Source organism: Pezoporus flaviventris, unplaced genomic scaffold (assembly GCF_033815535.1).
Source record: "Pezoporus flaviventris isolate CSIRO_AGI_PZ_B2104156 unplaced genomic scaffold, CSIRO_AGI_Pfla_v1 ptg000168l, whole genome shotgun sequence".
In the NCBI taxonomy this organism is placed as follows: Eukaryota; Metazoa; Chordata; class Aves; order Psittaciformes; family Psittacidae; genus Pezoporus; species Pezoporus flaviventris.
In genome coordinates this window covers 404,693-427,592 of record NW_026892716.1, presented here as the reverse complement: position 1 = coordinate 427,592, position 22,900 = coordinate 404,693, and the positions used below count along the sequence as shown (strand labels likewise).

At 58.1% G+C, this 22,900-nt stretch overlaps 4 protein-coding genes and 1 long non-coding RNA gene across 8 annotated transcripts in view; 1 reads left to right on the top strand and 4 right to left on the bottom strand.

The window, feature by feature from the left end:
• The window catches only part of NUP98 (nucleoporin 98 and 96 precursor), a 304,506-nt gene that overhangs the window by 269,270 nt on the left and 12,336 nt on the right, over positions 1–22,900 (bottom strand). The gene's annotated exons all lie outside the window — the stretch shown is intronic.
• LOC133283386 (folate receptor gamma-like) lies at positions 1,636–21,358 on the bottom strand. Of its 4 annotated transcripts, XM_061480096.1 has the most exons (6): positions 21,245–21,358; positions 6,191–6,272; positions 3,767–3,931; positions 3,186–3,374; positions 2,764–2,899; positions 1,636–2,055 (listed from the first exon to the last, which is right to left on the bottom strand). In XM_061480096.1, exons 3-6 carry the CDS (start codon positions 3,908–3,910, stop codon positions 1,700–1,702), a joined length of 825 nt encoding a protein of 274 aa, XP_061336080.1. In that variant the 5' UTR covers positions 3,911–3,931; positions 6,191–6,272; positions 21,245–21,358; the 3' UTR covers positions 1,636–1,699. The 4 variants fall into 4 exon arrangements, with proteins under 4 accessions (XP_061336080.1, XP_061336079.1, XP_061336081.1 ...); XM_061480095.1 differs by lacking the exon at positions 6,191–6,272 and having other exon boundaries at positions 21,245–21,353; XM_061480097.1 differs by lacking the exons at positions 6,191–6,272; positions 21,245–21,358 and adding an exon at positions 4,872–5,030.
• LOC133283360 (ubiquilin-1-like) lies at positions 12,479–14,226 on the bottom strand. The gene has a single exon (XM_061480056.1). It carries the CDS (start codon positions 14,210–14,212, stop codon positions 12,572–12,574), a length of 1,641 nt encoding a protein of 546 aa, XP_061336040.1. The 5' UTR covers positions 14,213–14,226; the 3' UTR covers positions 12,479–12,571.
• Positions 15,894–21,409, top strand: LOC133283394 (uncharacterized). Its single transcript, XR_009747791.1, has 2 exons — positions 15,894–16,550; positions 21,255–21,409. It is a non-coding gene; the product is annotated as an uncharacterized LOC133283394 (long non-coding RNA).
• On the bottom strand, positions 18,911–21,320 carry LOC133283385 (olfactory receptor 52B2-like). Its single transcript, XM_061480094.1, has 2 exons — positions 21,245–21,320; positions 18,911–20,035 (listed from the first exon to the last, which is right to left on the bottom strand). The coding sequence occupies exon 2, from the start codon at positions 20,008–20,010 to the stop codon at positions 19,036–19,038; it is 975 nt and encodes a 324-aa protein (XP_061336078.1). The 5' UTR covers positions 20,011–20,035; positions 21,245–21,320; the 3' UTR covers positions 18,911–19,035.

Sequence of the window (22,900 nt, the reverse complement as noted above, 5' to 3'; positions counted from 1 at the left end):
AAACGGGGCTGGAGAGCTGAGCAGCAGCAGCAATAGACCTGGAGGAGGCGAGGTTTAACATCTTGTTTTCAACTGAGCCCTGAGGCACGGGGATTTGCTGTGCAGGGATTTGCTGTGCTGGGAAATGCTGTTCCTCACTCCAGAGGCTTTCCTTAGGGCATCTGCTCTCCAGAATGGTTAAAAGTGTCTCACATAATGAGTTACGGCTGTTCAAAGCCACAAGTGTTGGTGGGAAAAGGCAGTGTGGCTGAAGGAAAAGGCCCGTGAAGGCACAGTACTGTGAAAGCACAGGAGCGATGATTTCCCCCCCTTGGTCTTACCCAAGTGACCAGTTTTCCAGTAAAGCACCGTGAAGTCCCCAAGCATTACCCAAAACATCACTTCAGTGTGGGCTGAACAACCGAGCACAGTGGAGACCAGGAATTTCTCCTTGCTGTATGCGAGGACCTTGTAGCAGCGATGCTCTGAAATCCTCCAGACATCCAGAAGGATGCTGGTCCTTGTCTCTGGTCTGTACCTGTCCCATCAGGGAACCGCAGGCAGACGGGAAGTTCCTCATCTTAGTGGGGTTACAGCTATACCAAAGAAAGAAGAAATACAGACTGTACCTGCATGAGTGAACTTCCCATCGAGTTGCCACGAGCCAGGCGAGGGAGCGATGAAGCACGATCATGGAATCAGAGTGGTTTGGGTGGAAAGGACCTGCTCCAAGCCCCTGTGTCCAACCTGGCCTTGAACACTGCCAGGGATGGGGCAGCCACAGCTTCTCTGGGCACCCTGTGCCAGCGCCTCAGCACCCTCCCAGGGAAGAGCTTCTGCCTAAGAGCTCAGCTCAGTCTCCCCTCGGGCAGGTTAAAGCCATTCCCCTTGGCCTGGCCCTACAGGCCCTTGTCCCAAGCCCCTCTCCAGCTTTCCTGCAGCCCCTTCAGGCACTGGAGCTGCTCTGAGGTCTCCCCTTAAGGAGCTTTCCCTTCTCCAGGCTGAACCAGCCTTCAGACAGCTCCACACAGCTCCAGCACATGGAGCACAGCAGTGAAGGAGCTGTCAGTGCCCAGATCTCCATCTACCCCAGAAGCTGCACCCATCATTCCTACCCCCTCAGACTCCTACATTACAGATCCCAGACCCACCACCTCCCAGGTCTCCAGCAGCCTTGTTCCACCTCCAGAGCACTTCCACCCCCTCTGTAGGGCACAACTTGGGCACAGCAAGGCTGGTTCAGAGCAATGGTTTATTGTCATCCCCACCGCTGAGGGAGCCAGAGCAGGCTGAAGGACCAGACCCCAGAGCTCAGCAGAAGACATCAAAGCAGCTCCTCCATCAGAGCAAAGACAGCCTTGCCCTGCCTCAGACAGTGAGGAACACTACCTCCATCACCAGCTGGAAGCAGAGGCAGACGAAAGTCCAGAGACAAAGGTCCAGAGGCAGACAAAGGTCCAGAGGCAGACAAAGGTCCAGAGGCAGACAAAGGTCCAGAGGCAGACAAAGGTCCAGAGGCAGACAAAGGTCCAGAGGCAGACAAAGGTCCAGAGGCAGACAAAGGTCCAGAGGCAGACAAAGGTCCAGAGGCAGACAAAGGTCCAAGAGCACAATTCATGGAAGCACTGGGCTGTGCACCCAGTCTGGACGGAACCAAGCTCCCTGTGCCAGCTCCTCTTGCAGGGCGGCAGCAACAGCTGCCATGTCCCTCTAGAAGGAGTCATGGGGACCCCCACCCATGGGATCCACAGCCCCCAGCTCCATCAAGGAGCACCACGATGGCTAGGGGCAGCAGGACCAGGACGGGCCACGGCAGAGCATCCTCAGCTCCGCTGCTCTCGGGAGCCGCGGTCTCCATCCCAGCAGATCTCTTTTTCCATGCATAGTACTTGGCCACAACCACGTTGGGGTTGCCCTGGGCAGGGTCGAACCACATCTGGATGCAGCGCCCGCTGCCCCGCTGCTCCGTGCTGTATCTGTAGGAGTTGGACCAGATCTTCTCGCACAGATCTTTTGGCCGGGGGAAGACCTGGCTGAAGGGTCTGCACATGGAGCCCCAGGGGCAGCGGTTCGTGCCTGGGGACAGACAGCACCACATCAGGAAACAACAGCGTGAGCAAGGACCCTTCGCCTTTATCCTTCCACCTGCGGGGATGAGGCCACCAGCCCATCGCTGCACCCGGGCTGATTCCTCAGCCTTCTGGCTGGCAACCCCATAGACAGGTAAGAGCTACTTATAGCACCACAGCCTGGTTTGGGTTGAAGGGACCTTAAAGCTCCTCCATTCCCAACCCCTGCCACGGGCAGGGACCCCTTCCATAGAGCAGCTTGCTCCAAGCCCCTGTGTCCAACCTGCCCTTGAACACTGCCAGGGATGGGGCAGCCACAGCTTCTCTGGGCACCCTGGGCCAGCGCCTCAGCACCCTCCCAGGGAAGAGCTTCTGCCTAAGAGCTCAGCTCAGTCTCCCCTCGGGCAGGTTCAAGCCATTCCCCTTGGCCTGTCCCTACATCCCTTGTCCCAAGCCCCTCTCCAGGTTCCCTGCAGCCCCTTTAGGCACTGGAGCTGCTCTCAGGTCTCCCCTTCGTGCACCAGAGGGGCAGGATCCCCTCCCTGAGCTGCTGCTCATGCTCAGGGGATGAGCAGAGCACACGGGGGGGGTCTGGCTCTGAGCTCACGCTGTGTGGGTCATAGGGGTCCCCCATGGGGCAGTGACTGGTCCTGGCTCCAGCCCTGCGCAGGCAGCGGGGACGCAGGGGTGCTCTCGCTCCGCTCTCCCCACCAACCTGTGGCCCAGTTCCAGCCCTTGTGCCAGTTCTCCTTGCACGTGACGAAGTCCTTGCAGTCCTCCCACCACTGCTCGCAGTCCTCCCGGCACAGGGGCACGTGCAGGATCCGCTCCCGACGCCAGCTGCTGTCGGCCTGCGAGGGATGGGACCACGCTGGTGCTTTGACCCTTCAGAGGTAATGGGCAGGATCCGCCCCATCCCGGACACCCCCAGGCCCATCCATTGAGCCCCAGAGCTGACCCCCGCAGAGCTTCAGCCCCAGCCTTGACAAGCAGCAGCTCTCCCATCACTTAGGGCCGGCCAAGCAGAGGCCAGCGAAGTCCTTCAGATCTTCCCACCCACCAGGAAGGTTCACAGCATCCCCAGGAAGCACATCCCCACACACACCAGGCTACGCTGCCCACCACCGGGGATCCCACCTGGTCAATCCACGGCCCCAGGTTGGGGGAGCACTCGTACAAGCACGTGTCCTGGATGAAGTGGCGCTTGCAGCGGGGGGGCATCACCCCGCAGTGGTTCCAGTTGAAGCCGTACAGGTAGGACTGGTCCCGGTGGGCCTCCAGGCTGGTGTTGGCCGTGCAGCAGGCGTTGTCCTTCCAGAGAGCACACTGCAGAGAGCAGGGGACAGGATGGTCAGGGAGCCAGGGGATGCTCCAAGGAGCTGGGGCCAGAGCTCTTCAATTGGCAGGAAGAGTCCCTAAAGCTGGCAGAAGGAGCAGACAGCAGCATCTTTCCTTGCCATCCTTCACCATGCTCTGATCTGGGGTACCACAGCTCGGAGAAGGGGAAGCTTGTGGTTAAAGGGGGGGTACACTGAGGTGACAGACTGCTCCTACCACAGCCATTGGTTAGAGGAGAGCACCAAAAACCAGTCCTCAAATCCCCCACAGGGTTTCTTCCTCAGGCAAGTGATTTCCAAGCACAAACCCAGTCCATATCGTCTGGGGAGGGGGATACAGGGGCTCCAACAACTCCACCCAGCACATCAGCAGGGTCTTACCTGCTCATAGAGCATCCCCTCAGGGCCAGGCTTGGTCTTGTGGTGCTTGGCATCCATGCAGACGTTCAGCAGCGAGTCCCTGGCAGGTACCACGGTGCAAGCAGCCAACAGCAGGAGCATCACCGGCCGCATCCCCACCCTCATGGAATCAGGGAGCTGATGGAGCTGCAGGAGTGAGACAGGGACAGCACAGGAGGGGTTTGCCACAGGCAGCGGTACACGAGGTGCTGTGGGGGCAGAGACTCCTGAGGACACACCAGAACATCAGCAACCCACAGCACCAAGTGCAGGCCTAGGGTCAGCCACACACTGCCCTCTGTGCAGCACCACAGACGGCCCTTCAAGTGCTGGGGCTGTTCAAGTGTTAACCTCAAGCATCCCTGACGGGGACGTGATGCTGTGAGACCCCTTCAAACCGGGTCCTCTGCACTGAGCCACCCCGCAGAGCTTCCAGCTCCCAAACCTGCAGCCAGACACTGCCAGCTATGGGATGTGCTCAGCGAGAGGCTCAGAGGAGGAGGGTGATGGCACCGTCACACCAGCGCCTCGTGCGGGCCAGGAGCTGCGCCTTGCGTTGAGGGGGTGTTAAACCAGACAGCATCACCTTTGGTTCATCGGGACCTTCAGAGACCCACACCCGAGGTCCCCAAAGGGGGCCAGACTTGAGCAGTAAGAACCAGTTCACACAGCCATGGCTCAGCCTCCTCTACCCCTGAGAGGCCGATGGGACTTCAAGGCATTCACCTACAGAAACAACCCAGAGCAAACCCCCAGATCGAACCCCACCAAAAAAACCAACCAAAACCCCACAAACTGCCCCAAAACCCCCAAAATAACCCCCAACCCGAGGCAGCTGCCCCCTTCTCCCTCCCTTCCCTTCCCAACAGGGCACAAAGGTCTAAACCAAATTACCTTTTAAGAAGCACTTTGCAAAACACAGGAGGAAGTCAAAGCATTTACAGCACTAAAACAGCATAAACCAGCCCAGGAGGCAGCAATTACAGAGCTGAGGATGCAGCCACAGGCAGCAGAGGACGAGGAAGCAGCCACCCCACATCAGAACCCGACACCCACACATCTAAACCCCCATAACCCCACCACCAACCTCAGAACCCAGGGCACCTCCAGGCCCTCTGCAGCACCTCAGAACCAGCCAGCCCAGAGGCTTCCTGGGGCAGCTTTAATGGGGCAGCTCCTGACACAGGTGCTGGCACTTGGAACCACCTTGCCCTGGTGCTAAATGAGGTTTAACTTCTCCCAGCACTCGTTACCTTGGAAGCGGTTGTTTTGGGGCCGACGGGCTCGTCTGGCCCCTTGCACCAGCAGCAGCCTCGTGCTTGGGAAACAATCCAGGGTTTCCTCCCAGGGAGGGCTCTTATCGCCTTGGCCACTCACAACAACCTCTTTTCCTCTGCTCCTGCTCTACCATGGGGTTTTGATTTGCAGCGTTGCCCCAAGGAGGGGCACATCCAGGACCCTGTGCTGGCTGAGCTTTGCATCCAGGACCCTGCGCTGGCTGAGCTTTGCAGGTCCCTTCCAACCCCGAGCCGTCTGTGGTTCTACGATGGTGCGAGCCTGCTTTAGTGATGAATGACCCCCATACGCTCACTCTGAACCTGACGTGTGCCGCTTTAATTTGTCATTAACTCCCTCTCTCATCAGAAGTGACAGGGAGCAGATCCCCCCCCCATCTCCGAGCCTTTCCCCCTCCCTCCCATCTCCCCTCCATTGCCTCTTCCAGCAGAGCCACATTCTGCTCACCCTTTTCCCAGGGCAAGCCCTTTGCTCTGCGTGGCTCCGGGGCTGCAGCAGCCGTCCTTGATGCTCCGCGTGTCCCGGCCTTGGCCTCGCTCAGGAATTCCTGGTGCCGGGTTGTTTTGGGGAGCGCTGGGCACTGAGTGCATTGCGGCGCCTTCAGAACAGCGACGGCTTGTTCCTGGGAGATAACTGCTGGCCACCAGCCCGTCACCTCCTGTCTGGAGGGTTCCGGAACCCCCAGGGCATCCTGTCTTTGTCTCAATGCCTTCTTTCTAACCTGCTGGTTTGTGGTTGGTGCCTCAGCCCTGCCGGAATCACTGAGACCCCCTAAAACAGCCCTTTAAATGCTGTTTATTTGAGGCAGCAACAGAAAGAAAGAGAGGGTGGAGGAGACAGAATCAGGGAATCATGGGATGGGTTGGGTTGAGGGGACCTTAAAGCTCCTCCAGTTCCAAACCCCTGCACCGTATCCTCGTACATAAGGGGATGGGTGGGTACATCCACCGTGGTTCCACACAATGATTTTCCCTCTCAAGGGTGTGGGATTGAATTGCTTTGGATGCTTCTTCCCTGGGGTCTCATTTGGGTGAGCAGATGCTGGGGAACCACTCCAGGGTGTGCTGAGCACCCCAGGGCCTGCATCAGCAGGGACCTCAATGCTCTCACCAACACATCACTGCTCAGTGCCACTGGAGACCACAGGCCTCATCAGAGATGCTGCTCACGTCCCACGTGGCTCCCACTGCCCCTGTGCAGAGCAATGAGTGTGTTGTTGTGATCAGAACCTCATTAGGGCTAAAAGCAAACACTCCATGTCTAAAGCCAAGAGCTAATTGGTAGCGTAACTGAAAATGGACTTAGCACAAGAATCAGGTAGTGCCATGGTGCTGGGCTATGGGTCCCTGGCAGGACCTGGGCCACAGCCAGGAGGATGCTGAGGACACCTTGAATGGGATTCAGCACCAAGGAGGGGGAAAGCCCTGGGGTCTGGGGTGCCCTGTGCAGACAGGAGCCCACCACCAGCACACAGAGACACTCCATGGATGCACCCATGTTTAACATCTCACACTGGAGCTGCACCCCAGCGCTGAGTCCTTCAGGAGTGAATCAGCTACAGGAAGAGCAGAGAGAACCCCAGGTCCCTGAGGGAACATCTGAGGCTCTCCTCCTTTCCTCACAAAACTGGTGAAAATGCAATTTAAAAGTGAGTGTAAGGGGGGTTCCTGATGGACACGGAAAAGAACGGATGTGTTTCCCCTTGGACAGACTTTGTTGCTTCAGACTTTCCCCTGCGCTGTTCCATCACCACAGTCTTTGTCCCCTGAAAGACTTCAGACTTTGGTTCTAAAATCCCAGACTGGAGATTCTATAACACAACTTCTGGATCCCTTTGTGAGGGGGAATAAAGAGCTTCCTGAGCCCCTGCACACCGGGGGCAGGGTTCAGGGCAGTGGATGTGAGCAGCAGTGCTCATAGAGGACAAGGAACACGGGTCTGCCCAGAGCTCAGGGGAGAAGGAGCTCTCCTTGCCATTCACAGGGATGCTGAGCCCTGGGTGGTGATGGAGAGGCAGCAGATAGAGACTGCAATAGGAGATTTGTTCTGCTGCTGCCCTGCAGGGAAGATCCACTCATTTACTGTAGTGGGTGACACACTCCTGTGCTCTGCTTGCTGGAAGAGAAACTGCCTCTGCTTGATAAAGTGCTTTAATAGCCCTGAATGAAGAGGCAAGTTCCAGTGAGCCGAGAGGAAAACCTGGGAACAGAAAGCAAGGAAGGAGTAAAACAAGAAGGGAGTCAGCTGTAAGAGATACATGAATGAAACCAGAGCCAAGGGTGATCCTCCTTGGAAATTGAAGCTCCTTCTTGACAATGAAGTGTCTCAAATGCCTCTTCCCATGGCTTTTGGGTACATCCCATGGAGGTTCTTGTCTTAGCCCTAGAGTAAAGCGCAGAATTTGTTTGGGAGCCACAAAACAAGGTGGAAATTGGCCTCTGGGCACATAAGATGGGGAAATAAACCCAGGTGCACATGGGAATGCCGGAAATGGACTGCCGAAGTGTGTATTCTGACTCTTCTGCAGCAGATTTGTGTCGCTATGGTCACAGAATCATGGAATCATGGAATGCTTTGGGCTGGAAGGGACCTTAAAGCCCATCCAGTTCCAGCCTCATTTTGATGGTTCTGTTTCTTCCTTGCAGCTATGGAACAGGGAATCTCCCCAGGGAATGTCGCTGGGGTCTGAACTGGGAGGTCCGTGACTTTGACCCCCTCCTCCAGTCCGTTCCCCTCAGAGTGTCACAACTCCCGTCCCTGTCCTACCGGTGACTGCCCGCCCGAATGCACGGCTATGGACCCACTCGTGCAGGATCACCTTGTGAACCCCGGTGCTGCCCTCCTCCATCGCCGGTTGTGTACACAAGTGCTGCTCTGGGTCAGACCCTTTTTCTCCTGGTTTCAGGTGGTTTTGGTATTGGTGAGCGGCTGCTGGGCCCCCAGCCCAGTATTTCATAGCCTGATACCTCCCCCAGCAGGGCCAACTGGAGTGGTCCTCACTGACACATCTGCTGGAAAAGCGGCTCTTCGCCAGGCACCGAGACAAGGTGGTGTCAGCGCAGAGCTCCTTCAGGCACAATTCTCACACTAGTCAAGCATGGAGACAAAGGGAAACTTCTTGGACACCCACAGGAGCAGCAAGAGGCGTCTGTCTCATCCCCACTAATGCCGTTTATATCCCCATCCCTGGCAGTGTTCAAGGCCAGGTTGGACACAGGGGCTTGGAGCAAGCTGCTCTAGTGGAAGGGGTCCCTGCCAATAGCAGGGGGGTTGGAACTGGAGGAGCTTTAAGGTCTCTTCATCCCAAACCATTCCGTGATTCCAGTGTGTTTTGTGCCTCTCCCTGTTACTCTCCCCTTTGAGCTGCACAGCTCCTGATCTAAAACTCAGTGAGCTGATGCTCCCACCTTCCCCTTTGTCCTCACAGGGACCCAGAAGGGTTTTGGGAAGAGGCAACAAAACCAAGCAAAGGCAGATGACAGTTTCTGTGCAAGGAGATGCTGCTTGAACCAGGACCTTCAGCCTGGAGGAGGGATGGGGAAGGCTTGGGGAGGGCTCTGTAACACCTTGTGTGGGTGGGTGGATGGAGGAGGATGCTCCGGTGTAATCACTCACTGGTGCTTCATGCGAGAGTAGGAGGAGGCATCCAGCAAGCAGCAGGTGGCAAATTGAAGCCCAATTACAGGAGGTTTTATCAGGATTAAGCTTCGGAATGTTCTGTTGGGGCCAGCAGCAGCACGAGTCTGCAGGGGCTCAGCTGAGCAGGGACATATCCACAGGAGCGGGGATCAAACCCATTAAAGGCTGTTCCACACCAGACTGCTCCTGGCTCAGGAAGCACTGGAGCCTCGGATCGATGGACATGGGCAAAGAAATGATGGCTCCCTGTGGAGGGACCGTTCTCGCCCCCAGGCACTGCCCAGGCCACAGCATCGCCCAGGCAGACCCTTAAAATGCTGTTTACTTGAGGCAGCAATGTAAAGAGAGGGTGGTGTAGAGAGAATCATGGAATCCTGGACCGGTTTGGGATGAAGGACTCTCGACCAGCAGCGCGGACCTGGCGAGGGCAGCGCGGTCCCAGGAGGCCCGGGCGGAGCTGCTCAGGGAGCTCCGCAGCTCACTACGGGTGCAGTGCAGGAGCCGTTTTGCACCCCCGATGCAGTGAGGAAGCCGCTGGCGCTGAGCCCGTCGTGTGTAAATCACCTCCCCTGCGGGAGAACGGAGCCGGCGAGAGCCCGAGCGCCCAGCAGGGATTCACAGACCGGCAGCGGCACCGCGGGAAGCAGCGGGGGGAGAGGCAGAAGTGGTTGCGTTCGGGCACAGGTTTATGTAAGAGTGGTGCTGCTGCTGAGCTGCACTGGGGCGCACTGGATGGGAGGAACAGCGGTGTCGGGAGTTACTCCCCCTGAACCGTCAGCAGCGGAGTGAGGAGTCCGGGAGCTGGGAGTTGAAATGAGGAATACCCGGCTGTGCACTGCGGGGCAGGGCAGGACGCTCCCGTCGGAGCGCTTGGAGAGGGGCAGGAGCAGCCCGGGGATTGTTGGGAATGAGCAGAAGGAGCCCCCGGGGGTGACTTCAGCAAGGGAAGTGAAAGGGAGTGAGAGATCATTGATTTCCTGAGGAATACTGAGAGAGCACGGGGCGGGTACCAGGGAAAGAGCGGCAGCGAACATGGATTTATTGGGATCAAATTGTGACGAAGCCACCTCCCTTCCCCTCTGGATGGGAAGGGTGTTGTGACGGGTGGAATAAAGAGGGAATTTAACCTGCCTGGGCTGAAATTGTGCCTGGGACGCGTTTCACACATTCAGAAGCAAGGAAAAGGGCAGAGGGAAAGCAAAGCTCATTGGAAAACAGACTTTTCCAAAGCAAAGTTCTCAATTATCCATTGTCAAAATGCAGCAAACAGTGGTTTGAAGGATCCTCCTCGTTCCTGCAGTGATTCACCATTGCCTTTACTGAGCTTTTAAGGGAGCAGCAATTTCGTTGGGTCTTGTGTAACTTGGGGTGGTAGATCTGATCTTCCAGAGAAGACCTGGCCTTTCATCACTGCATTCCATGTGCACATTCCAGACTGAGATATTATCCCACCTATTTGTCATGTCTTGTGTAGCTCCAGCATCCTGGTGTTGGGGCTGGGAGATGGCTCATGAATTAGGCAGGGAGAACAAGGCAGAAGGACTAAAAGCACCACACGGGAAGGTGACATTCGGAGCATCCTGACACAGTGGATGGGAAACCAGGAATGCCATTCACATGCTGGGAATGGGAGTGTTTATGTCAGTAAGCACCAGTATCAAACTGCTTAGGGCTTCCTGAGGGAAACTCCTGTATTCCAGTTTGTGCCCATCATACTGGGAAGAGCCTGGCTCTGTCCTCTTGCTGCCTGTTTTCATGTATGGCTGATATCCCTCCCCTTTAAATACTGGGACATGGGGATAAGGTCTCCCTGGAGCCTTCTCTAGGCTGAACCAGCCCAGTTCTCTCAGCCTGGCTCCAGAGCAGAGCTGCTCCAGCCCCTTCATCACCTTGGTGGCCCTTTGCTGGACTCAGTCCAGTCTGTCCATGTCTCTCCTGTACTGGGAAGCCCAGAACTGGACGCTGAATTCCAGATGTGGCCTCACCAGTGCTGAGCAGAGGGGAAGGCTCCTCTCCACCACTGGTCTTCCTCATCCCAACCCCAGCAGCAAGGAAGAGCTGGCTGGAAGTGTCCACATCACAAGCAGTGCCTAGAGGTGACAATGTGAAGAACGGTACTAGAACTAAGAAACAACAGTTCCTTCATCCCATCAAGGCTGAAGTCACATTCGCTTACTCCAAAACTCAAGAACAAACACAAAAGGGCCTTTTGGAGAGGTGAAGGAACTTGAGCATAATGGAAGAAGAAACCTCCGAGTATTCCTGGATGAGACACAGGAGGAGGTGATGGAAGAACATTCTGGTATTCCCATAACTGGGAAGCAAAACTAAAGCACCCACAGTTGTCTCTGCAGCAGTGTTCTCTCATGGAGGAGGCAGCTTTGGCTCATTCCACAGCAGCAGGAGACATGGTGCCTCTATGGGGAGGAACCGATGTTGGCAGAAAGTGACCCCCAAAACCTTCCCCCCCAGAAAAGCAACCTGAGCCCATGTTCCAGGGGTGCCCTGACCAGCGCCCAGCACAGTGGGACAAGGGCACCCTCATCCCTGTGGTGATGCCCCTGGGGATGTTCCCCAGCACCCCATTGGGTTTCTTTGCTCAGCTGCTCACCGCTCACTCCGATGGAGCTGGGTCCCTTCCCCTGCTCTGCTCCATACGGGCACATCCCAGCCTGTACTGCACACACTCACAGACCCCACCTCTGCTGCCCACAGTGAGAGTAAATAACACTTTGTGCTTCTGCCTTCATCCACTGCAGGGTCAGGGGGCTGCAAAGCCCCTGGGTCCCCTGTAGGTGACCGTGTGGAACCTTGGAGGATGCAGCAGTGGTTTCCACCACACCATTAAGCTGCCCCCATTAAACAAATGATAAAGTCTTGATGAATTAACTGCACTTTGCTGTGGAGATAACAGTAAATTATAGATGGACCTGCGGCTGGAGCCGGCTCTGACTCAAACATCAGCTCCCTGGTCCCCAAGAGCTACAAACAGGGAAATGGGCAAGATTTACTCACAATTTGTTCACTAAACCACAGCCCCAATGCGTTACCTGTCAGTGATGAGAAATAAAGCAAAGTCCTGCAGGACACTGTCAGCTTCCACCTCAGAATACTAGGGTATTAAGGCATTAAACATTTTTGGGGCTGTTTTCAGTTAGTAACTCAAATGAAAAGGGTGTTTTCTGTCAGTTAATGTGACCAGCCCCATAACTGACTGCACGGGGCTGCTCCGAGGTGATGCTCTGCAGCCTCGGGCCAGATCTGCAGCTCTGCTCTGGGCAAAGCATGGCCCCGATGCCACCCATTGCTGTGCAAAGGGATGCCCAAGAGATGTTTAAGCTCTTGGCCAGATATCGCAGGAAAGCAGCTACCCTGGGTAGGTTTGGATGGGATCTGAGGCAGAAGCTCTTCCCTGGGAGGGTGCTGAGGCGCTGGCACAGGGTGCCCAGAGAAGCTGTGGCTGCCCCATCCCTGGCAGTGCTCAAGGCCAGGCTGGACACAGGGGCTTGGAGCAAGCTGCTCTATGGAAGGGGTCCGTGCCCGTGGCAGGGGTTGGGAATGGAGGAGCTGTAAGGTCCCTTCCAAGCCAAACCGCTCTGTGATCCTACTGAATCATAGAATCAACTGGGCTGGAAAAGACCTTCAGATGATCAAGTCTAACCTCACCCCAGTCCCCACTAAACCATGTCACATGCAAGAAACCCCTGGAGCTATGGGGAGATGAGGTCTCATGGACAGAAGAACGCTACAGCGCACAACTTCACATGCACCCTGCTGCCTTTAGTGTGTGCTGAGGTGGAACGCAGCCACCCGCAGAGAAGGAGCCATCATGGGTTCACCAAGATGAGCTGCTCATGGTGTCTTGTTTGCTGGCCGGGCCTTGGCCAGTATCTCAGCTGCTGCGTGGAGCTCTCCACCCGTGTCCAGCAGCGCCCGCAGGTTTGCGCCCTGGTCCTGGAAGCCCATGGCGCTGAGCTGCTCCATCTGCTGCTCAAACAATCCCTGCAGCTCCTCCTCGTCCATCTCCACCTCGTCCTCTGCTCCCTCCTCACCCAGCTCCGCGCTGGCGTTGTCCTCGGTCTCGGTGCACGGTGGTGACTCCTCCATGCTCTCCAGCCCCAGCTCCAGCTGCGCGTCCCCCGGGCTGAGCAGGAAGCCCGGAGCCTCCACGGAGAGGGCCTGGAGGCCGAGCTGGATCTGCAGCAGCGCCTGCAGCGCCCGGGGGTTCCGCAGCACGGACGAGATCTCCGCCTGCTCCAGCTCCGGGGGCAGCTGCTGTTGGTCCAGGGGCAGGGAGCTTCCATCGCTGGGTGCGTGCGGGCTCAGCACCGCCTGCGCGGGGCTGCCGGGCTCCGCCAGCGCGCAGCCCAGGTTGTGCATCAGCTCCGGGCTGCCCGCCAGCTGCCGGACCATGCTCTGCACCGTGCCGGAGTCACCGCGGTCAACCCTACGGCCGGGAAGCTCTTGCTCGGTGCCACCGGAGCTGCCGGGCTCCAGAGCCCAGGGGTTGGGCAACGGGCTCCGGTTCTCGGTGTGCGCCGGCAGCCGCCCTCCGCTCGGCGATGGGCGGCTCTCCCGGGAAGCAAAGGGGTTGTGGACCATGTGCTCCTCCACGGCCTCCAGGATGGGCTCCTCGATCTCCCGGTAGAGCTGCTCCAGGGCGCTGTACCCGCCAGGGATGCTCTCGAGGTTGTTCATGGCCAGGTCATGGTTCCTTATCATCTCCTGCATGACGGCGGGGCTGCTGAAGGCCTCCAGCGTCTCCCTGATGGTGTGCGGGTTGCTGAGGATGTGGCCAATCTCGGGGTTCTCCTCCGCCAGCTGCTGCAGCTGCGGGTTGGACACGATGAGGTCCCTGACGAGGTCGGCACTGACCATGGGGCTCTGCAGCACCTTGGTGAGGAGGCCGGGCATGGACACATCCTGCTCCTCAATGCTGCTCAGCAGGTCCAGCACTCCCGTGGAGTCCAGGCCCAGGAGATAGATGCCTGTCACCCCAAGGAGGAACCCCATCAGAAACGCGTTGTTCCTGATGGTGTTCAGCTCCAAGCCTGAAGTGAGGATCCTGGACAAGAGATCCTCCATGGTCTGTGCCACGACCTCCCGGCTGGAGGCCAGCACCTCAGACAAGTTGTGATGGATCGAGCCTGGGTCCTGCCGGTCATCCATGCTTCCGGGGCTGGAACGGTTGCGGCTGGGAGGTCGCAGCAGCCTGGTCGCTCTCCCTTGCTCTGCCAGGCTGTCTGCTGCTCTCTTCTGGGACCTGATGACCACATGGATGCTGACCCCATTACGAACTCCATGCTGGCTCAACGTGTCCTGATCCTGGAGGACCTTCCCAGCAAACACCAGGACCAGCAGCTCGGGGGGTGTTTGGAACCACTTGGACACTTCCTCCTTGAGCTCCCGGATGGTGCTGTCCTGAGCCACCTCAAACTGCTCCTTCTGCTTGAGGGTCTTCACGATCACACTGATGATGCCCGAGGGCTCCATGGTGACAAGGGGCTGGCTCGGGAGCGGGGCCGAGCTCTGCTGTGCTGGAAGGCGCCGGCCACGGGCGGCAGCGGAGGCGCGGGGCCGGGGGGAGTTCACCCCGCAGGATCGTGCTCAGCGCTCGGGCGCTGCCCCCGTGCTCCCGCCCCACTGCGGCCCCTGCCCAGGGCAGCGCCGCGGAGCCCCCTGTGACATCACACTGGAGCTGCGGGAGTGGGGCCAGGGGAGGCCACGGGAACGCTCGGGGGCTGGAGCAGCTCCTGTGTGGAGCCAGGCTGAGAACACTGGGGCTGTTGAGCCTGGAGAGGAGAAGCTGCGTGGAGACCTCAGAGCAGCTTCCAGTGTGTGAAGGGGGCTGCAAGGACGCTGGGGAGGGACTCTTCATCGGGGACTGCAGTGACAGGACAAGGGGTAACGGGTTCAAACTGAAACGGGAAGTTCAGGCTGGAGAAAAGGCAGAAGCTCTTCCCTGGGAGGGTGCTGAGGCGCTGGCACAGGGTGCCCAGAGAAGCTGTGGCTGCCCCATCCCTGGCAGTGTTCAAGGCCAGGTTGGACACAGGGGCTTGGAGCAAGCTGCTCTATGGAAGGGGTCCCTGCCCGTGGCAGGGGTTGGAGCTGGATGGGCTTTAAGGTCCTTCCCAACCCAAACCTTTCCATGGCTCTCTGCAGCCGAGGAGGCAGTTCTAAACCCAGGGAGCTGCTCTGCTCCAAGGGGGATGTGGCAGTGGCCAGGTCCGGGACCAAACTGCCCAGGTCACTGTGCCACGGTCAATGAATCACCAGCTCAGCCGTTAACATCCGCAAGGCCGTGCATAATGGGCAGTAGCCGACGGATCGGGGGTATTTATGTCTCTGATGTGGTTAAACGTTACCTAAATAACCACAGGAGATGGAGCCAGAGCGTGCGCGCTTTGAATTCCACTTCCCGCTCTTGAGGGACCTTTCCATCCCCCTCGGCTCGGCTCTGGGCAGCTCTGGCCAGCAAAGACCCTTGCTGAGGACTTGGCTCTCCCCGGCGCGTGTGAGAAGTGAATGAGACCTCAGAGGCAGTGGGAGGGAAGCGGGCGTCAGTGGAGCCGCAGCGAGGAGCGCTCTGACCTCAGTGGAGGCTTGGGCAGGCTCCTCATGGTTACCAGCACTACGGAGGAGTCAACCCATTCCCCTTGGCCTGTCCCTACATCCCTTGTCCAAGCCCCTCTCCAGCTTTCCTGCAGCCCCTTCAGGCACTGGAGCTGCTCTCAGGTCTCCCCTTCAGGAGCCTTCTCTTCTCCAGGCTGGACAAGGTTCATGGATCTTGTCTCACCCTCCAGCACTTCCCAGGCCCAAAGGCTTCTTTCCATGGCCTTTAGCAGCACAGACGACACTGTGACCACCGCTGCAGAGCACCACAGAGCACCTGACACTTGCTTTGCCTTCATTACATCAAAAGAGGACCAAGAACCAACCCCAGCTGAGCACAGTGGGATCAGAGCGCTCCTGTCTCCCCATGGGCTCCCTGTGGCACAGCTGGGACCCTGGTGGAGCATCATCCAAAGCGCTCCCTCCAAATGCTCCTTCCCTCGGTTCTCTGAGCATCTGCGGAGCCACCTCCACCGGAGCCCTCGTCCCTGGCACAGCCCCTCTGAGGAGCAGGACTTGGCCTCCACCTCTGTCCAATTCTCTACCTTTGCACCATCTACAAACCTCAGCAGCAGCGATTTTACCCTGGTTTCTGCAGCACTGGTAACAGCCAGAGAACCATCAGCCCCCACACACCAATCCCTGCTGAATCCCACAGGAATGTATGGAGAAGTAGTTCTCAGAGGGGAGCAATCACTGAGAGAAGAGTTTGCAGTTCCCAGACTCCATCAGCATCTGATTTACTCATCATTTATTGATGGCTTTGCTACAGTGAGGTAGGTTTAATAACATTTGAAGGTAAGAAAACGCTCAGGGTTGTGCTCTGGCCCTAGGAAACTTCATCACCCACGTGTGGAGCTCAGCAGGAGATGAAATGAGATGATTCTGCAGCAGCTGAGCACCACAAACAGATCCTGATTGCCATTGATCCCATCCCTGCCCTTTCCACTCTTTATTGATCAAGTCTCATATTCACTTCTCCACTGTTTCACTTGGAGCTGATGCCAAATGGAGCCGCCTCGAATTTCTCTGCAGACCCATTTTAAATGTAAGCACAAGTCAGAGACTTGTTCCTGTTTGTTTCTATCCTGGTTCTGCTGAGCTGGGGTCATGGAATCATGGAATCCCAGAGCGGTTCAGGCTCCAACCCCCTGCCATGGAGCCAAGAGGGGACGAAGGAGCCAGGAGGCAACGAGGGCTCTGCTGGACCCGATGGTTTGTGGCCTCGGCCACAGTGACCCTGGGGTGTGGGGTCAGGATCCTGAGCAGAGGAAGCAGGGCCTGGTCTCCTCCAGTGGCATCACCATAAGTGGTGGGAAGGGGAACACACCGGGGCAGGGTGATGGGGACTAGGAAGGACATGTACTACAGCTGCCAATGAGCCTCAGCACCCAGCACTAAGAGGAGATGATGGGTCTGGCCCCAGAGTGCCAGCAGCACCTGCCTTGCCTTAAGAAGAGCCCTTCCAGTGAGAATCATCAGGGGCACCTCAGAACAGCCCCGGTCATCACCTGCACCACGTGCACACACAGAGCTGGAGGCCAGATAGGCACGTGGAGTTCTTTGTGGTGCTGCACCACCACTGAAGCCAACGGTCCCACTGACGAAACAGCTTCGTACCCGAGAACTTCCACTCCCCACATGGGTTTAAACATGCCTGCGCGTGCAGTCACTGCTGGAAAAGCTGCTGCAGCTCTCTGGAGCTTCCAGAGCTCTTCATTACTGGCACTCTTCAAAACACGGCTCATTTCTAATCAGAATCCCTGCCTTCATCTCCCTTCCCTCAGACGCCTCCTCCAGGGCATCACAGCGATCCTGAGCATCAGGGCTTCTCTCCTGCAGCTCCCACCCGCAGTGACGGTGCCTCGGAGCTCTCTGCAGCCCTCATGGCTCGAGCTCTTCCTCCAGCACATCAAGACTTTGTCTTTGTGTCTCCTCCCTCCAGACTCCGCTCCAAGCCCAGCCCAGAGGCCAGGAGTGGGCACCGCTCCATCCATGAGCAGGTCCGACCCCTCCAGCACCGTGACTGGCGTTAACCTGCTCCTCCCCAGCCGTCTGAGGCTAAAACACATCGTGGGTTAGAACCAGCCCCAGAAAGGGCAGCCGGGCCCAGAGCCACCAGCTCATCACATCATAGAATCAGACTGGTTTGAGTTGAAGGGACCTTAAAGCTCCTCCAGCTCCAGCCCCTGCCACGGGCAGAGACCCCTTCCATAGAGCAGCTTGCTCCAACCCCTGTGTCCAACCTGGCCTTGAGCACTGCCAGGGATGAGGCAGCCACAGCTTCCCCCTTCAACCCATTGCAGTATCCCACCACCTTATGGAGCAGAATGTCCATCAGCACTGTGCTGTCAGGACGAGAAGACCAACAGGTCCCATCGAGCACATGCTGCCCAAGTCAGTGCCATGCGGAGCACAGGACAGAACAACCTCTGTGCTCGGCGATGGGAGGTGGGCAGGTGGGAGGGTGCTGCAGCTCTTCCATGGTCTTGAGGAGCTCTGGTCCAGCCCAGGCTGCAGGAACCAGAAGCCTTCTGACAGGTCTGTGGCTGCTGCTGTCAGTGTGCCGTCCTCCGTGCCCTGATCAAGCACTAAACCCCCCATGAAGCAGTGCAGAGCTTACCCCCCTTCCACCAGAGACGTGGAACTCTGACAACGTCCCCTGAGGTCTCCAGAGCTGCCTCTGCTCCCACAGGTCCTCATGAGCATGGAGCAAGGTGCGTGGGACACTCTGGCAGTGCTCAGTGCACCGAGGTTTGAGCCCTGCTGCCCTGGTCACTTGTGAGCTCCACCAAAGCAGAGGCTTTGGTCTGCATGGACAGCGCTGCTGGGGAGGGAGAGGTGAGGAAAAGCCGCTCCTTGCTGGTCACGTTGATGATGATGTTAAACTCAGACCCTATGGCGATGCCCAGACCTGTCCCTGCTGCTCCTCCCGCCATACCTCAGTGCTCCCTCTCCATGTCTGAGGCAGGTTGTCACTGACCTCAGGGAGGAGGTTATTGGTGCACCCGGTGTATCCGTCAAGCAGAGAACAAGAAACTGAGTTCAGGGAAGCTGTTTGGTGTTGGAGCGACAAAGCAGAGGATGATCCCACACCACACACCAGACATGGGCAGAAACGGATCCTGAGGAAGAACAGGCTTCACCCTGAGCTCAACACTGAGCACAGCGCTCCTGCAGTACCCTGTGGGGTGTGTGGGGTGCAGGAGAACTTGTCCCTTTGCTCACCTTGAGAGGCTTGAGTTGAGCTCTGGACATTGTGGTTTGGGGAATACGTTCCACAGGACAAGAAACCCTTTCCTGACCTGCCGGGGCTCTTCAGCATGTACACACCTGCAGCAGGAGGTCCCTCAGCAGTGGAAGCTGTACCCATGCAGACAGGAGGATGGTGCCACGGCACCTCCAGCTCTGGTTCATGTGCCAGGCTCCGATGAGGTGTTCACCATCCAGGCACTGAGGTAACAGGCGAAGGAGCAGGCACGAAGCTGCAGGACAGCACACCCCACAGCAGCAGTGGTGGTAGCTCAGCAGGAGCCTGGTGCTCCTCGGCTGAACTCTGCCCGGTCTCTGCTGGAGGGACCATTCAGCAGAAGCATCTCCAGGGGAAACCAGGAGCAGTGAAGGGGCTGGCGACCCAAGCCCACGTTTCCAAGATCCCACCACCCTCGGCTTCTCTTGAGCATCTTCTGTTCCTCCAGCAGCGCTCAGCACCTTCTCCCCCAGCCAGGACAGGGGCACCTCCCCGTGGGGCAGAAGAGGCGAGCGACGCGCTCCCGGATCTGCCGCGTCCTCACCCCGTACACGATGGGGTTGAGCATCGGCGGGACCACGACGTAGAGGTTGGCCAGGAGGATGTGGACGTGGCTGGGGATGTGGGGGCCGAAGCGGTGTGTGAGGAAGGAGAAGAAGGCGGGCACATAGAACATGAGGATGACGCAGAGGTGGGAGCCGCAGGTGCTCAGGGTCTTGACCCGTGCCTCGGGGGACGGGAGGCGGAACACGGCCCGGAGGATGAGCACGTAGGACACGGCAATGAGCACCACATCCAGCCCCGAGGAGAGCAGGGCCGTGGTCAGCCCGTACCACACGTTGGCCCTGATGTCGGCGCAGGCGAGGCGTGCGATGCCCATGTGCTCGCAGTACGTGTGGGGCATGACGTTGTGCCCACAGTAGGGCAGGCGCTTGAGGAGGAAGATGGGGGGGAACATGATGCAGAAGGCACGGATCACGGCGGTCGCAGCCATCTTCCCGATGACAGAGGGCGTGAGGGTGGCCGCGTAGCGCAGCGGGTGGCAGACGGCCACGTAGCGGTCGAAGGCCATGGCCAGCAGCACCGAGGACTCCACGATGAAGCTGAAGTGGGTGAAGAACATCTGCGTGACGCAGGCGTCGAAGGAGATCTCCCGCGCGCTGAACCAGAAGATCGCCAGCATTTTGGGCACGGTGGTGGTGGAGAGCATGAGGTCGGCAACAGCCAGCATGGCCAGGAACAGGTACATGGGCTCATGCAGGCTCCTGTCCGTGGCGATGACGAAGAGCAGGACCGCGTTGCTGAACACAGCGGTGATGTACATGAGGCAGAAGGGGACGGAGATCCAGACATGGGACTCCTCCATGCCCGGGATGCCCGTCAGCACGAAGGTGATTGGGTCAAAGCTGCTCTCGTTGAGCTCGTACATGGTGCTGCCGGGCTCAGGGCCAGCTCTGTGCAAGAGAAGGGACAGCTGAGGCCTGGAGAGCCTGCTCTCAGCCCAGTACACATACAAAGGTGAACAACATAGTCTTCAATTTCCATTCACCTTCCATCCTAAGCCATTCCTGAAGGCCAAAGGATTGATTCACTGTGTTTTACCGCACAAAGAAATCCACTCATTTGATGCTATCAACCCTACAAACTGTCTGTAAGGAAAACATCTTCTCTGTGCCTCCATGTGCACCAGTCCGGGCCAGGTCCTCCCCATCTCCATCTCCCCATCTCTACTGCCATAAAAAGGCTTCTCAAAGTCAAAGGAGTCAAAGAGGGGAGACTGAGCTGAGCTCTTAGGCAGAAGCTCTTCCCTGGGAGGGTGCTGAGGCGCTGGCCCAGGGTGCCCAGAGAAGCTGTGGCTGCCCCATCCCTGGCAGTGCTCAAGGCCAGGTTGGACACAGGGGCTTGGAGCAAGCTGCTCTATGGAAGGGGTCCCTGCCCAGGGCAGGGGTTGGGGCTGGAGGAGCTTTAAGGTTCCTTCACCCCAATGCATTCCATGCCTCCATGGCACAGCAGTGTCTCTGTTCAGGTCAGTGCCCAGGTCACCTCTGAGAGCTCCTTGTACGAACCTTCAGGGTAGGAATGAAACTGCACCAGGGCCAGCACTGAGAAGTGTCTGGAACGTGGCTCCCATTGAACCCCCACCTCTGAAGGTTGTGACCACCACAGAGCCCTCTGTAACACTTGCACTTGATGATCTTAAAGTTCTTTCCAACTTCATTATCCCATGATCCTACACTGGACACGTAACTCCCCATATTCCCACCTGTATAAACACGTGCACCTCATTGCAGACACCACAAAGTGCTCTTTGTTCCTCTCCCCCATCCACAGGGATCACCGAGACATAAACACCGAGGGGGAAAGGAGAGTGCAGGGCTGGAATTCCTTCCCATGCCCAGACTTTCTGATTGACCTGGAGCAACTCTCCCCCCTGGGAGATTCCTGCCTTTCCATAGGATCCCAGCCTGGTTTGGGTTGAAGAGACCTTAAAGCTCCAGCCTCTGCCATGGGCAGGGACACCTTCCACTAGAGCAGATCAACACCACCTTCACCTGAGCTTCCCAGGATATGGAAACATCTCATTCACAAGCTCCTCTATTCCCTCTCACTCTTCCCAAAGGAGGAGGCATCACCCCAGATGGGGTTTGATGGAAAAAACTCACCAAGGAGCAGCCCGAGGAGGAAGGAGGAACCTCAGCCCCAGCTGCTGGGGTCACAACTGTCCCGCTACCGAATCCCAGTGGGAACATCAGCCCGGTGCCTTGTGCAGTTTTAAATGCTCAGTGCATTAACCATTAACAGCATTAACACGTCCTGCCCGGGTGCAACATTCCTGCTCCCGGCATTTGCATTCCAAGATGCTTTGCTCCATCCCCACCTGGACACCAGCCCCTGAGCACAGGCAGGGCTTACAGGGGCACACTCCAGCCTGGAGAAGAGAAGCTCTTTAATGGGAGACCTGAGAGCAGCTCCAGTGCCTAAAGGGGCTGCAGGGAACCTGGAGAGGGGCTTGGGACAAGGGCCTGTAGGGCCAGGCCAAGGGGAATGACTTTAACCTGCCCGAGGGGAGACTGAGCTGAGCTCTTAGGCAGAAGCTCTTCCCTGGGAGGGTGCTGAGGCGCTGGCACAGGGTGCCCAGAGAAGCTGTGGCTGCCCCATCCCTGGCAGTGTTCAAGGCCAGGTTGGACACAGGGGCTTGGAGCAAGCTGCTCTATGGAAGGGGTCCCTGCCCGTGGCAGGGGTTGGGACTGGGTGAGCTTTAAGGTCCCTTCATCCCAAACCATTCCATGATTCTATGATCTCTGATGTTCGGGATGTCTTTTATCCCCCATGTATGAAATGATTTGAACACACTTTGCCTGCAACCAACATGGGGAACATCCATCAGTGCAGCAGCAGAAGAGTCTGAATACAGAAGACTGTGAATAAACGCTTTATTTTCCATCCTAGCACCAAATGATGCAAATGCAGGCTCCGTGACGCGGAGCAGGCAGCGCGGTGACGCGCTGAGGGACGGGCTGGGATCCAGAGGGACCGGGACAGGCCGGAGAAGTGGGAACCTCCTGGAGCTCAGCCCTCAGGGCAAAGGCAAGGGCCTGCCCCTGGGTCGGGGCAGTCCCAGCAGACCCAGGCCGGGGGAGGAGCCGGGGTCTCACCGGTATCCAGGTCAGGAGGGAGCTTCCCTGGAGCGGGCAGGTGCTGCTGTCCTGGGGGCGGCGGAAACCGGGACCTGTTCCTGGGATCAGCCTCTGGTTAAAGGGAGAGGTGAGGGGCGTCCGGAGGGGATGGAGTGACCTGACCTGACCCTGCCAGGAACCGGGCAGCCTCGGTGGGCTCTGGAAGCGGGGATCCCGGCTCCCCGCACGGCTGCCGGGAAGCTCCTTCCCCCAAAGCCCGGCTCCCAGCGCCCCTGAACGCGGCCGCTCGTCGGCTGCCACTGGGAGGGCTCAGGGACGGGATCAGGAGGGAAAGGCGCTGGCTCAGCAGGAGCAGCGCTCTCGCTCACAGCACCCCCATGCCCCCGTGAAGCGCGGACGCGGCCGTTCTAACCCAGCTCGTTGGGATGAGCCGTGAGCGGGCGGCAGCACAGACCCGTCCTGAGGAGCTCTGCTGGGGACACCGGCTCTGGATCACCCGCACAGGGAGAACGGGCGCGGGGGGGCCCGGTGCTGCGCGGGCGGCACCAGCTCCACATCCGCACCCGGGAGCGCTGCGGAGATGCCCGCGGGGGCCGCAGGACGGGGCTGGAGGAGCTTTAGGGTGCGTCCAGCACGAACCGCGCTCGGATCGGATCGGACCGGACCGGACCGGACCGGACC

Coding starts and splice junctions, on each gene's coding strand:
- LOC133283360 (XM_061480056.1), bottom strand. CDS start 14,212: ATGGAGCCCTCGGGCATCATCAGTGTGATCGTGAAGACCCTCAAGCAG.
- LOC133283386 (XM_061480095.1), bottom strand. CDS start 21,331: ATGTTCCCACTGGGATTCGGTAGCGGGACAGTTGTGACCCCAGCAGCT. Junction 3,375..3,766: donor AGGGGATGCTCTATGAGCAG/GTAAGACCCTGC, acceptor TGCTCTCTGCAG/TGTGCTCTCTGGAAGGACAA. Junction 2,056..2,763: donor GGGCTGGAACTGGGCCACAG/GTTGGTGGGGAG, acceptor GTCTGTCCCCAG/GCACGAACCGCTGCCCCTGG.
- LOC133283385 (XM_061480094.1), bottom strand. CDS start 20,010: ATGTACGAGCTCAACGAGAGCAGCTTTGACCCAATCACCTTCGTGCTG.